The sequence below is a fragment of the Neofelis nebulosa genome, chromosome 6 (genome assembly GCF_028018385.1).
Source record: "Neofelis nebulosa isolate mNeoNeb1 chromosome 6, mNeoNeb1.pri, whole genome shotgun sequence".
NCBI lineage: Eukaryota > Metazoa > Chordata > Mammalia > Carnivora > Felidae > Neofelis > Neofelis nebulosa.
In genome coordinates, this window is record NC_080787.1 from 35,645,265 (window position 1) to 35,657,877 (window position 12,613).

Sequence of the window (12,613 nt, forward strand, 5' to 3'; positions counted from 1 at the left end):
GGGTCTGGATTGGCCAAATAACCTTGAGTCGGCCCCTGATTGGCCTTTTTACTCCAACCGCTCGAAGTGAGAAAGTAAAGCACATTCGGGAGGCTGGAACACATTTCTTTTTTTTCTTTCTTTCTTCTTTCTTTTTAGTGCCTGGCAGAGGGCAAGCGGAAGGCCTGAAGCCGAGGGAACTCAAAGAGAGGCAGGCTAAGGACAGGCTACAAAGGACAGCTCCAGGGGTAGTCCAGGCCCAGGCTAACCTTGAACCAGAGAACAGCCGGTGCCAATCGGCTGTGAGAGTAGAACAACGAAAAGGAAAAGACAGGGATACAATAAGAAAAGAACTTTATTGTTTATTAATGTTTCTGTGTAAAACTTAAGGTTTTGTTTTTTTGTTTTGTTTTTTTTAAAGAAACACCACCAAAAGGGGATTAGCCCAGTCAATCCCTTCCTCAGTCATCTGTTTCCCACCATCCTCCAAATACTATTCCAAAACATTTTGGAGGCAGGGAGTGGGGGGTAGAGGCAGCTAATCAGAGTCTGAGAGCACGATGATCTCCTCTGGATCGCACTGTGTGGCCACACTCATCTGCAGGGGAGTGAGAGACAGAGTCAGAAAGAGACGTCTGGAATATAGGGGTAAAAGAAGCAAAGGGAAGGATTTCTCAGAGATTAAAAACTGGGGTTAGAAAAAAGGTCGAGAGAGGATGTGGTGGGTGCAAAATTCAGATGGAGTGCCTGAAACTGAACAGACAATGAAAGACAAGTCAGGAAACAACTGCCTCCCCCTCTTACCTTGTAAGTACCAGGCCGGGAGGGTTGTGAATGGGGGGCTTGGGACAACTGGGCTGGAGATGGGCTACAGAGGGAGCTGGTCACCAGGCCATGGCTAGGAGAGTCCACTCTTGTCGAGGAATCAGCAACTGGGGCCATAGAAGTCAAGGGAGAAGGTGGGCTGGGCAGGGTAGATACCTTCTTCCCATTCTTCTCATGCACTGCCCTTTGCCTTTCTACATAGCTAGGGACAGAAACACAAATATGTGGAGGGGTATGAAGAGCCTGAGGCCGGAGGGGAATCATCCAGTCTCTTCCCAGCAGACCCAGTTCCTCAATACTCCTCTCAGAAAGCCCCTTGCAATCTGTCCTTGGCCTCCCTCTTCTCCTCCTTGTCATTGTTACCTGTTTCCTAATGACCCTGCTCCAGTTTGCTTCTCCTTCCGGGATTTCTTGCATGGGGGACAGGAATCTCCCCAGGTGTGAGGAGACACACCTCCATTGAAGGAAGTGGAGGTGACCATGGCTGCTCCATTCTCCAAGACAGTGGTGAGGGGGTCCTCTGATTGCTTCCTGGAAGAAGAAACGTCCCTCTCCTCAGGGGAAGGAGTGGTATCCAGGGGCAAGGCTTCGATCTCGAGCTCAAAGAGCTGAGACATGGGGCTCTCTTCCTCCAGGGGTAACTCCTCAAGGTGTTCTCCGTTGCTTTCAGCATCTATGCTGGAGGGGGCCAAGGCGTCTTCTGACAGTGAAGATGGTGACATTATGAGTCCTTTGTTCTGCTGCTCCCCCACAGACTTGCTGATCCCTCTGCTAGATTCTAGGTTTATTTCAGTGGAGATCTGCTGCAGTGGGGACATAGGGCTCTTGTCTCCATCCTGGCCTGGAAAAGAAGAAAAGAGGGGAGAGGCAGCATGAGAACTAGGGGAAAGAATACTGCTGAGAGTAATAGGAGGGAGGGAAGGGTCTCAAACAGGTGGTTCACATCCAAAAGAGTAGAGGGAACCGACACATGAGGGGACTGTTTCCTTGACATACCTGCTTCCTCCTCCTCCTCCTCCTCCTCCTCCTCCTCTTCATCGTCCCCCTGACCTTCCTGCATCTGTTCGAGATCCTCCTCTTCTTCAGAATCTGTGGCCTCCTCCTCTTCTTCTTCCTCTTCCTCTTCTTCCTCCTCTTCCTCTTCCTCATCGCTTTCCTCATCTTCTTCGTCATCTGTCTCAGCCTTGGAGGTGGTAGGGCACTCCTGGGACACCATTCCACTAGGGCCCTGGGGGACAAAGGAATTTCTCTAAGGAATCCCTTGTCCCAGAGGGTCTGGTTCTGGGGTTCCTTCTGCACTTTTCCCAGTCAGTCACCCTAAACTCCCTGCTAGCTAGTGCAGGGGAAGGACAAGGTCTGTCTGGAGGGTTTATCCCTTCCATACCTCACCAGAATCCAAGGAGGCTTTGGGGGAGTCTGCAGAGTGGGAAGAGGTAGCTTGGGGAAGCCGAGCCCTTCTCTTCTGTCTCTCGCCCTCCTCACTCTTGTCTTGCATCATTGCATATTTGGAGATGACCTCATCCAGCCGGCTCATTGCCAAGCTCCGGTTTTCTCGCAGGCGCCGGGCTAGGGCGGGATCTGACAGTGCAGGGTCAATGCCTACGTGGGAAGATATAAAGTCAGAGTACTCAGCCCAAACCCTAGAAGAAGGGACAAGAGAGATCCCCCCTCCACCAAACATCTGACATATAAGGGTTGTTGACAGGCATCTCACTAATCCCTACCTGGCCTATAGTCATCTGTGAGGTGACAGCCAAAGTTGTAGATGAGATCAAGGTGGCGTCGTTCCTGTAACCTGATGCCCACATCTCGGAAGGCATCCTGAGCCATGAGCTGGAGCTGCTGTCGTGGGAGGCCGAGGCTGTGCCGAGCAGCTGCCTTCTCCACAGCCCGCAGTACATCTCCATAGTCAGGGAAGGTATCAGGCCCTGGTTTGTTGATGAGCCGCTCAATGCGCCTGTTAACCTCTGGGTAGCGGGTGCCACGGTAGGGGATGCGCTGTTCTATGACACGGCCCGTCAGTGAAGAGCAGTCTTTGAGTTCACACAGCCGCCCAAAGAGGCGGATCAGCTTACGCTTCAACCTTGCCTCCTGCAGGTATGTGGAGTCTGGGTCATCCAACTCTGAGAGATCCAACTCCTTTTCCTGCAGCCGCCGGATCTCGGCCACATAGAGTGCTAGCAGCTGCTCCAAGCGCTGGATCTGCCGCCGGGAACCACGGGTCCTTGGGGCCTCAGAGGCAGTGGTCTCGGCATTTGTGGGGTCCGAGGAGGGGTCTGTGGGAGGGTTATTCCCAGAGGGTTCACCAGAGGTGGTGGCAGCAGGGGCCAGGTTCAGCTTCTTCTTGGCTGAATGGGCCTTGAGAACAGTGCAGAGCTCATTAATGTAGACATAGAGCTTAGCTGGCCGGCTCTGGGCCCGAGATAGGACCCGAGAGAGGATGTTGCAGAACTCCGCCGAGGCCAAAAACAGGGAGTGGGCACGCTGCTGCCGATTATAGAGGAATGGGACCACCTCAGGGTGGTCTGCTGTCTGCGTCTTACACAGCTCAAGGAACTAGAGGATTCAGGGGAAGAGGTAGGGGGAAAGAGACAAGGGGAGGGGTTGAGAGAAAGAAGGCGAGGTGGGGTTAGTGGGGAAGAAAGGACAGGAGAGCCAGTCAGCCATCCCCCTCCCTGGGGTACAAGAATCTTCTCCCCTAAAGCTCACCTCTTCAAACAGCTTCTCATTCTCCAACTTGTAGCATTTCTTGCCGCCAGAACTACTGCTTCCTCCAGCCCCATGGGGCTGAGAGGAGCCAGGGGCTTCTGGCCGGGGTGAGGCCGGATTGGGGGGTGGGTGGGAGGGACCTGGCTGAGCAGCTGCTTCATCTTCGTCATCATCATCCAGCACGATGATGCTGTTAGCGGTGGCCATGGGGGATCAAATCCCCCGGAGGGAGGAGGTGTTGGGGATTTCGGAACTCCTGCTGGAAGGGGATGGGGCCTCAGAAAGAGCCCCTCCAGCACAGCCCATCCCTCATCTCACACACTTTCCAATCTTGGGTTTCAGTAACACCCAGCCCTGCCCAACAGTGTCCTCAACTGCCTGTCTTCCAGCAACTGTTAGTACCATATGCTTTTCTGGCCCTTTACATAAGGAAGCCCCAAACCACCTGAAACCCTTAAGTCCCCACCCCCAGCTCCACCCCTCTTGTCGATATCCAAGCTTTCTGCTTCATTGCCCCACTTCTCAGACATTCATTTCCCCAATTCTCATACTTGCCAAGTTGATTCTTCCAACCCCTGGACCGCCTCCCACATTGCACTCCAGATTCCCTCGACGTTCCCTCGCAGATACCACACCCCCGGCAGCACCACCTCCTGAGCCTTCCCCGTTTCGCTCTCAAACACGTCAAATCCACACCCTCATCCCATCCTGAAGGATCACCCCCAACTCCTAGACTCTCTGAGGTGAAGGAGGTTCCCTCCCAATAATCCATTCCCCTTTCTCCTCCTTGAATTATCTTCATACTCCGCCCTCCGACGGGGCTCCTCAAACCGGGGCGTCAGGTTGGAGAGATCTCACCTCAATCCCCTCCCTCTTACCCCACCCGAATTTCCCCCATTCTCTCTCTGTGACCTGTAACCGATTGTAAGCCCAGCAGTGAGCTGTCCCGATTCCTCTCAAATCCCAACCTGGCGTCTGACCCCTTCCCCTAGATGAGCTTCCCGCCAAGTCCCCCTCCCCCAGTTCGGCCCCCGGCCACCCCACTCCCCTTCAGGGATAGGAAGGAAGGTACCATAGCTTGTCCCTCAGACTCAGCGCCCGGGACTTCCCAATACCTCTCCCTCGACATTCCCGCCCCCGCCTTCGCTCCCCACACCGTCCGGCCCCCACCTCAGAAACGGTCTCTCGAGGCGACCCTCGCTGCTGATCTCAGAACCTCGCATGGTTCCCTCCGCCTTCCTTCCCCCTCCCACCGCAGGCCCTTCTCTGGACCGGAAGCCGCCGAGTTTCCGCCTACAGCCACATAGGCGCGGCCATATTGTCGTACGGCGCCCGGACCACGCCTCACCCTGCGGCAGGAAGTGGTGGTAGACCCGCCCCCATCTCCAGTGACGCCCACACAATCTGCGGCTCCCTTTCCTGTGACCAGTAGGGGGCGCTTTTGCCTCCTCAGGGCGTCCCAAATTACCTGGGGGCCGCCATTTTGCCGTACGATATTGGCTACGCCTGGACTAGGGCGCGCTGCCGGCAGAGCTCTTTTCACCCGGTGCTTCTGCGACTCAGCCAATTAGAAACTTCCTGCATCCGGCCCAACCGCCGGCGGGTCGCGTGCGGGAAGGGCTGAGCCACTTTTCCAAGTGGGGAAGGGGGAACGGAACAGGAGAGCCAAGGGATTGGGCCCTCCAAGACTACGCAAGGGTGCAGGAAAGAACGAGCGTCTCTTAAGAGGGAAAAAAGCCCTTTTCCTTCCGCTGGGCCGTTGACCAGCCTTCCGGCGCTGCTTTCCTACCTGCCCGGTACCCTTTCCACGGTTTAATCGACTGCGCCTGCCCCTTCCCTTTTGCGGGCTGCCCGCTCCCTTGCCGCTGTCCAGCGGCTACTAATACTTCCAGGTGTCTACACCTCCCAACCGTGAAATCATAACAAATGCATACAGATGAGCACAATGAGCTATACAAATGTGTTCTTATTATCGCTATTGTTATTGATTCCTCTTTAAGCGCCTCCATGGAACTAATGACCAACCAAGTAGGTGGGAGCTAGGTGGTTCTCCGTTCTTTTCTGGAGAGGGTCCCCCAAAGTGTAGGCGGTGATGACCTGGAGGCCGAACTTTGTCCAGGAGCTCCAGGGCCTTAGGACGGCGAAAAGGGGGAAGGGGTGGGGGGCCGTGAGAAGAATCTGTGCAGATTGCCGCTCTGAGGGCTGGCAGACGAAGTGAGACTCGTAAAATACCTTGGGTCTCAACTCGTCCCTTTCTCTTCCTCTGGGGAAACTGAGGAAAGAACGAAGAGAGAAGAAACTGACTTCGACGCCCGCCTCGCCCGCACCCCCTACCTCACTCAACTTTAGGGAGGCTGGAAGGACTCGTGGAGGCCAGGGTGGGTCCAGATGTGAACTTATGGGGAAGCCAGAACAGTTAACACGGAGATTCCCATCCCCTGCATCCTTTGGCTTTCTACAAGTGGTGACCATCTTGCCACTATTAGGACGCGGAGGTTCTTAGATTCTTAAGCCCTCACTGTACCAGAGCCTCAAACCTGCCCTTCCATTAAAGAATCCCACACCATCTAAGCCTATAGTCTTCAAATTAGGGAACATGAAAATTCCCTCAAAGGGTATTCAGCCTTAGGAGATGTTAAGGATTTAATTTCTAGATCCTCAACTTTCGCAAGATTGTTCTTACTGAGTAAATGCTTGCAGTTGAGGTTCTCCTTCTTCCCGTTCCCTTTTATAACTGACTTCCTCGACTCTTAAACAAACAAACAAACAAACAAACAAAACCCAAAAAGGTATGCGGGCATACCTCATTTTATTGTGTCTCACAGATATTGTAGTTTTGTTTTTTGTTTTTTGGTTTTTTTAACCAATTGAAGGTTTGTGGCAGCCTTGGGTTGAGCAACTCTATTGGCACGGTTTTTTTTTTCCCCTTTTTTTAAAGATTTTATTTTATTTTATTTTATTTTTAATATTTATTTATTTTTGAGACAGAGAGAGACAGAGCATGAGCAGGGGAGGGGCAGAGAGAGAGGGAGACAGAATCCAAGGCAGGCTCCAGGCTCTGAGCTGTCAGCACAGAGCCTGATGCGGGGCTTGAACTCACGAACCACGAGATCATGACCTGAGCCAAAGTTGGACGCTCAACCAACTGAGCCACCCAGGCTCCCCTAAAGATTTTATTTTTAAGGAATCTCTACACCCAACATGGGGCTTGAACCCAAAACCCCAGGATCAAGAGTCACATGCTGTACTGACTGAGCCAGCCAGGTGCTCCTACTGACACCATTTTTCTAACAGCATTTGTTCATTTCATGGTTCAGTGCCATATTTTGGTAAGTATTGCAATATTTCAAACTTTTTTGTTATTTTTACTTTTGTCATGGTAATCTGTGATCAGTTACTATTATAATTGTTTGGGGGTAACACAAATGACACCCATATAAAGACAGTGAACTTAATAAATACCGTGTGTGTGTGTGCTGACTGTTCCACTGACCAGCTGTTCCCCCATCTCTCTCCCTCTCCTCAGCCTTCCCTATTCTCTGAGACACAAGGATATTGAAATTAATAACCCTGCAATGGCCTCTAAGTGTTTAAGTGAAAGAAAGAGTCACATGTCTCTCACTTTAAACCAAAAGCTAGGGGTGCCGGGGTGGCTCAGTGGGTTAAGTGTACAATTTTGGCTCAGGTCATGATCTTGCGGTTTGTGGGTTTGAGCCCTGCATCCGACTCTATGCCGACAGGTTAGAGCCTGGAGCCTGCTTCTGATTCTGTGTCTCCCTCTCTCTCTCTCTGCCCCTCCCCTGCTCTCTCTCTCTCTCTCTTTCAGAAATAAACATTAAAAAAAATCAATCAGTCAAAAGCTAGAAATGATTAAGCTTAGGAAGGAAGGCATGTTGAAAGCTGAGACAAGCCGAAAGCTAGGCCTCTTGTGCCAGTCAGGCTGTGACTGCAAAGGAAATGGTCTTGAAGGAAATTAAAAGTGCTACTCCAGGGGCGCCTGGGTGGCTCAGTTGGTTGAGCGTCCGACTTCGGCTCAGGTCATGATCTCACAGTTCGTGGGTTCGAGCCCCGCATCAGTCTCTGTGCTGACCGCTTGCTCAGAGCCTGGAGACTGCTTCAGATTCTGTGTCTCCTACTCTCTCTGCCCCTCCCCCGTTCACGCTTTGTCTCACTCTGTTTCTCAAAAATAAATGTAAAAAAAAAAAAATTAAAAAAAAAAGTGCTGCTCCAGTGAACACATGAATGATAAGAAAGCAGCACGGACTTACTGATGATATGGAAGCTGCTTGGGGGGTCTAGATAGAAGATCAAACCAGCCACAACATTCTCGCAAAGACCTTAACTCTCTTCAATTACGTGAAGGCTGAGAGGCTGCAGAAGAAAACTTGGAAGCTTGCAGTGGTTGGTTCATGAGGTATAAAGAAAGAAGCCATCTTCCAAACATAAAAAAGCAAGGTGAAGCAGCAGGCGCTGACGTGGAAGCTGCAGCAAGTTATCTAGCAGACCTAGCTAAGATAATTAATGAAAGTGGCTACACCAAACAACAGATATTCAGTGTGGATGAAACAGTCTTCTACTGAAAGAAGATACCATCTGGGGCTTTCGTAACTAGAGAGGAGAAGTCAGTGCCTGGCTTCAAAGCTTCAAATGACAGGCTTACTCTCTTGCTAAGGGCTAAAGCAGCTGGTGACATTAAGTTGAAGCCAATGCTCATTTGCCATTCCAAAAATCCTAGGGCCCTTAAGAATTATGCTAAATTTACTCTGCCCGTGATCTATAAATGGAACAACAAAGCCTGGATGACAGCACATCTGTTGACAACATAGTTACTGCTAAGCCCTACTTTGAGACCTACTGCTCAGAAAGAAAGATTCCTTTCTGGGGGCACCTGGGTGGCTCAGTCGGTTGGGTGTCCGGCTCATGATCTGGGCTCAGGTTGTGATCTCACTGTTTGCGAACTCAGGCGCCACGTGGGGCTCTGTGCTGACAGTGCAGAGCCTGCTTGGGATTCTCTCCCTCTCTCTCTCCCCCAAATAAATAAACTTAAAAAAAAAATTCCTTTCTTTTACTGCTCATTGACAATGCACCTGCTCATCCAAGAGCTCTGATAAAGATATACAATGAGATGAATGTTGTTTTCATGCCTGCTAACACAGCATCCATTCTGAAGACCATGGATCAAGGAGTAATTTCGGCTTTCAGGTCTTATTATTTAAGAAATACATTTCATAAAGCTGTCGTTGGTATACATAGTGATTCCTCTAATGGATTTAGGTGAAGTAAATTGAAAACCTTCTCGGAAGGATCCACCAATGTAGATGTATTAGGAACATTTGTGATTCATGGGAAGAGGACAAAATATTAATATTAATAAGAGTTTGAAAGAAGCTGACTCTAACTCTCATGGATGACTTTGAGAGGTTCAAGACTTCAGTGGAGGAAGTAACTTCAGATGTGGTAGAATTGGCAAGAGAACCAGAATTAGAAGTAGAGCCTGGAGATGTGACTGAATTGGCTGCAATCTCAAGATAAAACTTCAAAAGATGAGGAGTTGCTTCTTATGGATGAGCACAGAAAGTGGTTTCTTGAAATGAAATCTACTCCTGGTGAAGATGCTATTAAGATCATTGAAATGACAACAAAGGATTTAGGGTATTACATAAAACTTAGTTGATAGGGCAGCAGCAGGGTTTGAGAGGACTGACTTCAATTTTGAAAGTTCTGCTGTGGGTAAAATGCTATCAAACAACATCGCATGCTACAGAGAAATCGTTTGTGAAAAGAATAGTCGAGTGATGCAGCAAACCTCATAGTTGTCTTATTTTAAGAAATTGGCACAGCCATCCCAACCTTCAGCAACCACCACCCTGATCAGTCAGCAGCCACCAGCATCTAGGGAAGACCCTTCCCCAGCGAAAAGATTAAAACTCCCTGAAAGCTCAGATGATGTTTAGCATTTTTAGCAGTATTGTTTTAAGTTTATTTATTTATGTTGAGAGAGCGAGCGTGTGCATGCAAGTTGGAGAAGGGCAGAGAGAGGGAGAGAGAGAACCTCAGGGGGGCTCCGAACCCATCAACCATACTGAGCTGAAGTCAGGTTCTCAACTGACTGAGCCACCCAGGCACCCCAGCAATAAAGTGTTTTTAAATTAAGGTAGTACGTTGGGTTTTTTTTAAAGACATAAAGCTATCGTGCACTTAATGGACTACAGTATCACGTAAACATAACCTTTATATGCACTGGAAAAGCAAAAAAGCTCCTTTGACTTTCTTTATTGCGATATTCGCTTTATTGTGGTCATCTGGAACAGAACCTGCATTATCTCCAAGATATGCCTGTGGTTGTCAATCATGAAATCTGGGGCTAATCTTGTCTTAAGTAAAGGGACATGTAGCCTATTTCTTTCATCAAGGTAACATAAACACCACCTCTCCTGTCTCATTAAACATGTACTTCCAATTTTTAATCATTTAAAAACTGTGTGCAATCTTGATGCTATTTAAATCAGTTCTGTTCTCATAATAATTGCAATGATAACAGAAGAATAATTATTAAAAACTTTGCTGTCTATGGTCACAAGAAAGAAAAACATTTTTCATCTCAATATGTATATGCAAGAAAATATGATTGATCGGTCAGTAAAAGACTTTCAAGTATAAAAGTATAAAATTGTCTGTGGAGAAGTGGACTGGTAATAGCTGTTCAAGGGGGAAAAAAAGAGTCACGAAAGAAGGAAGAGAATAATCCTGTAGTTATGAGTTTGTTTATTTTAAAATGTGAATATTTTCCTTTTTTCTTTCTTTAAAGTTTTTTTTTAAATGTTTATTTATTTTTGAAGGGGAGAGACACAGGGCATGAGCCTGTAAGGGGCAGGGAAAGAGGGAGACACAGAATCTCTGTCAGCACAGAGCCCGACATGGGCCTGGAACTCACCAACCATGAGATCGTGACCTGAGCCAAAGTGTGACAACTGAGCCACCCAGACGCCCCTATTTTCCTTTTTAAAAAAAATGTTTATTTTGAAAGACAGCACATGCATGAATGGGAGAGGGGCAGAGAGAGAAGAGGACAGAGGATCCACGCTGACAGCAGAGCCTGCCTTGGGGCTCGAACCCAAGAACCGGAGATCACGACCGGAGCTTCAGCTCGGGCGCTTCACCGACTGAGCCACCCAGGTTCCCCAAGATGTGAATATCTGCAATCGGCCAGAAATTCCATCCTTGAAACAATTTTCATTTATGATGAAAAACTGTAGATGATTACTTAAGCATATGTGAGAAGTACAAACCTTTTCAAAAAATTTTCCCAGAGTATAGGTGCAAAATTTTAAGACAGCTGTGCAAGTGTCCCCTCCACAGCCCCCTACATTCTATTTCCCTCTTGTCCCCACCTCTCACCTCTGTCACAGGGGAAGACAATGTTTATAGGAAAGGTGGTCACAATTCCAGCTCCTCCTCCTTCTGAGGTGTTCTCAGGAGCCAGTCCCCAAACTTTGCCCACGGTAGCAGCCACAGCAGCTTATAAACAGCCTCCAGCGTCAGTAGCATCAGGAAGAGGACCAGGAAGATAAAGAAGGCCTTGTCCAAGGCCCGACGCAGGGGACCTCTGGGAGGACAAGGACGCCTGGCAAACGCCAGGAACACATCCTCCTCAGCCACATCGCCTTCCTCCTCCGCCATACTAACTCACAGCTGACAGCTGACTGGATCAGCGGGGCTGGGATGGGAGCCCTTGCTCAGCAACGCCAGGATTAAGGGGCATGGCAGCAGCAAGCCCTGAACCTGCTTGGGTTGACCCTAATTCCCCCATCAAAGACAGAAAGGAGGCAATCGTATGATCATCCCGTGCAATGTGAATGGTCTGGACTAAGTGATTCCTAAAGTCTGTCCACCTTTACTGCAACTGTGTCTTCGCAACACGAAGACAGGCGAGCTGGAACGACTGCTGGAGTCTTTCTGGGTCTCCAGGTTCAAGGCCCCACGTCTTTCGGCCCTACAGACAGAGGGTGAGCAATTGTAGCTGATGTGCCACCGTGAGCCGCTGTCAGCCCATTCCAGCTTTACCTTGGGTGGTGGGAGGAGGCCTGGGGGAAGGGCTCTCGGGGTCTATAGAAAGAGAAAGATCGTGATTGGTCAGCGGAGCCAGAGTGTGTAGTTGGGACTTAAGTGTTGGCGCGATAATATGGGAGAGGGGTGGTGACTAAAGAGTTGTTGACTGGGAGTGTCGTCCAGGAGGCTGTCGTTGGAGCAAGGGTTGAAGTCCTCTTCTTGGCCCTGTTCCCTAGGCACTGGCCCCAAGGCCTCCAGGAGGACCCCCTGGAATAAGTGGAGCAGTACGGGGGTAGGGTAGCCAGTAGAGGGAGCAATGTATGGTAGTGGACCTCATGCATGGAGCCTTTAGGATGATCTCTTACCTAAACTTCATTTTGACCTAATAGGAAGACCTTGCTCACCCCCAAAAAGGTACAAACGATGCCACGATTTTGTTTAGAGCCAACTTCTGTTATTGTTTGCTGTCGCCACAAGAGGGTTGCTCTAAGAGTCAAAAAACCTAGATGGAGTCAAACTAATCACTTAGGACTTGTGTTAATTAAACAAGGCGGCCATTAGACTGCATTAGCAAACCCAAATCTAAGCCTGTAAATTCCCCAAGGTTTGGAAATCAAAATGCTGAAGACAATCACAGTCAACGAGGCTTTAAGCTATAGCCAGACAAATAATTGCCTTTCTGTGCTTCTGGACTTTATCTGTATAAGTCTTTCCCCTGGCTCCTGTCTGCAGAATGTGCCTAAGCACTTTTGGTTTGGTGCTACCCCATTCAAATCCATTCATTCATTCATTCATCCATTCATTCATTCAGAGAGAAGGAGAGAGAGAGAGTGTGTGCATACAAGTTGGGGAGGGGCAGAGAGAAGGAGACAGAGGATCTGAAGCAGGCTCTGTGCTAACAGTAGAGAGCTGATTCGAGACTTGAACTCACAAACCATGAGATCATGACCTGAACTGAAGTCGGTCGCTCAACTGACTGAGCCACCCAGCCTCCCCTCAAATCCATTTTTACTCAAATAAACGCTTTGAATTTTTAATATGCCTCAGTTTA

The 12,613-nt window shown here is 49.3% G+C and overlaps 2 protein-coding genes across 6 annotated transcripts; both read right to left on the minus strand.

The window, feature by feature from the left end:
* Positions 1–316: 316 nt before the first annotated feature.
* On the minus strand, positions 317–4,838 carry DAXX (death domain associated protein). 3 transcript variants are annotated; one of them, XM_058733543.1, is made up of 8 exons: positions 4,684–4,838; positions 3,514–3,769; positions 2,529–3,360; positions 2,189–2,403; positions 1,801–2,032; positions 1,168–1,645; positions 784–1,006; positions 317–577 (listed from the first exon to the last, which is right to left on the minus strand). In XM_058733543.1, exons 2-8 carry the CDS (start codon positions 3,718–3,720, stop codon positions 518–520), a joined length of 2,247 nt encoding a protein of 748 aa, XP_058589526.1. In that variant the 5' UTR covers positions 3,721–3,769; positions 4,684–4,838; the 3' UTR covers positions 317–517. The 3 variants fall into 3 exon arrangements, with proteins under 3 accessions (XP_058589526.1, XP_058589525.1, XP_058589527.1); XM_058733542.1 differs by having other exon boundaries at positions 3,514–3,772; positions 4,684–4,828; XM_058733544.1 differs by lacking the exon at positions 4,684–4,838 and adding an exon at positions 4,586–4,605 and having other exon boundaries at positions 3,514–3,772.
* Positions 4,839–5,541: 703 nt separating this feature from the next.
* Positions 5,542–11,231, minus strand: SMIM40 (small integral membrane protein 40). Of its 3 annotated transcripts, none has more exons than XM_058733562.1 (2): positions 10,912–11,231; positions 5,542–5,785 (listed from the first exon to the last, which is right to left on the minus strand). In XM_058733562.1, the coding sequence occupies exon 1, from the start codon at positions 11,191–11,193 to the stop codon at positions 10,951–10,953; it is 243 nt and encodes an 80-aa protein (XP_058589545.1). In that variant the 5' UTR covers positions 11,194–11,231; the 3' UTR covers positions 5,542–5,785; positions 10,912–10,950. The 3 variants fall into 3 exon arrangements, with proteins under 3 accessions (XP_058589545.1, XP_058589544.1, XP_058589546.1); XM_058733561.1 differs by lacking the exon at positions 5,542–5,785 and adding an exon at positions 10,273–10,709; XM_058733563.1 differs by lacking the exon at positions 5,542–5,785 and adding an exon at positions 10,273–10,733.
* Positions 11,232–12,613: the final 1,382 nt, after the last annotated feature.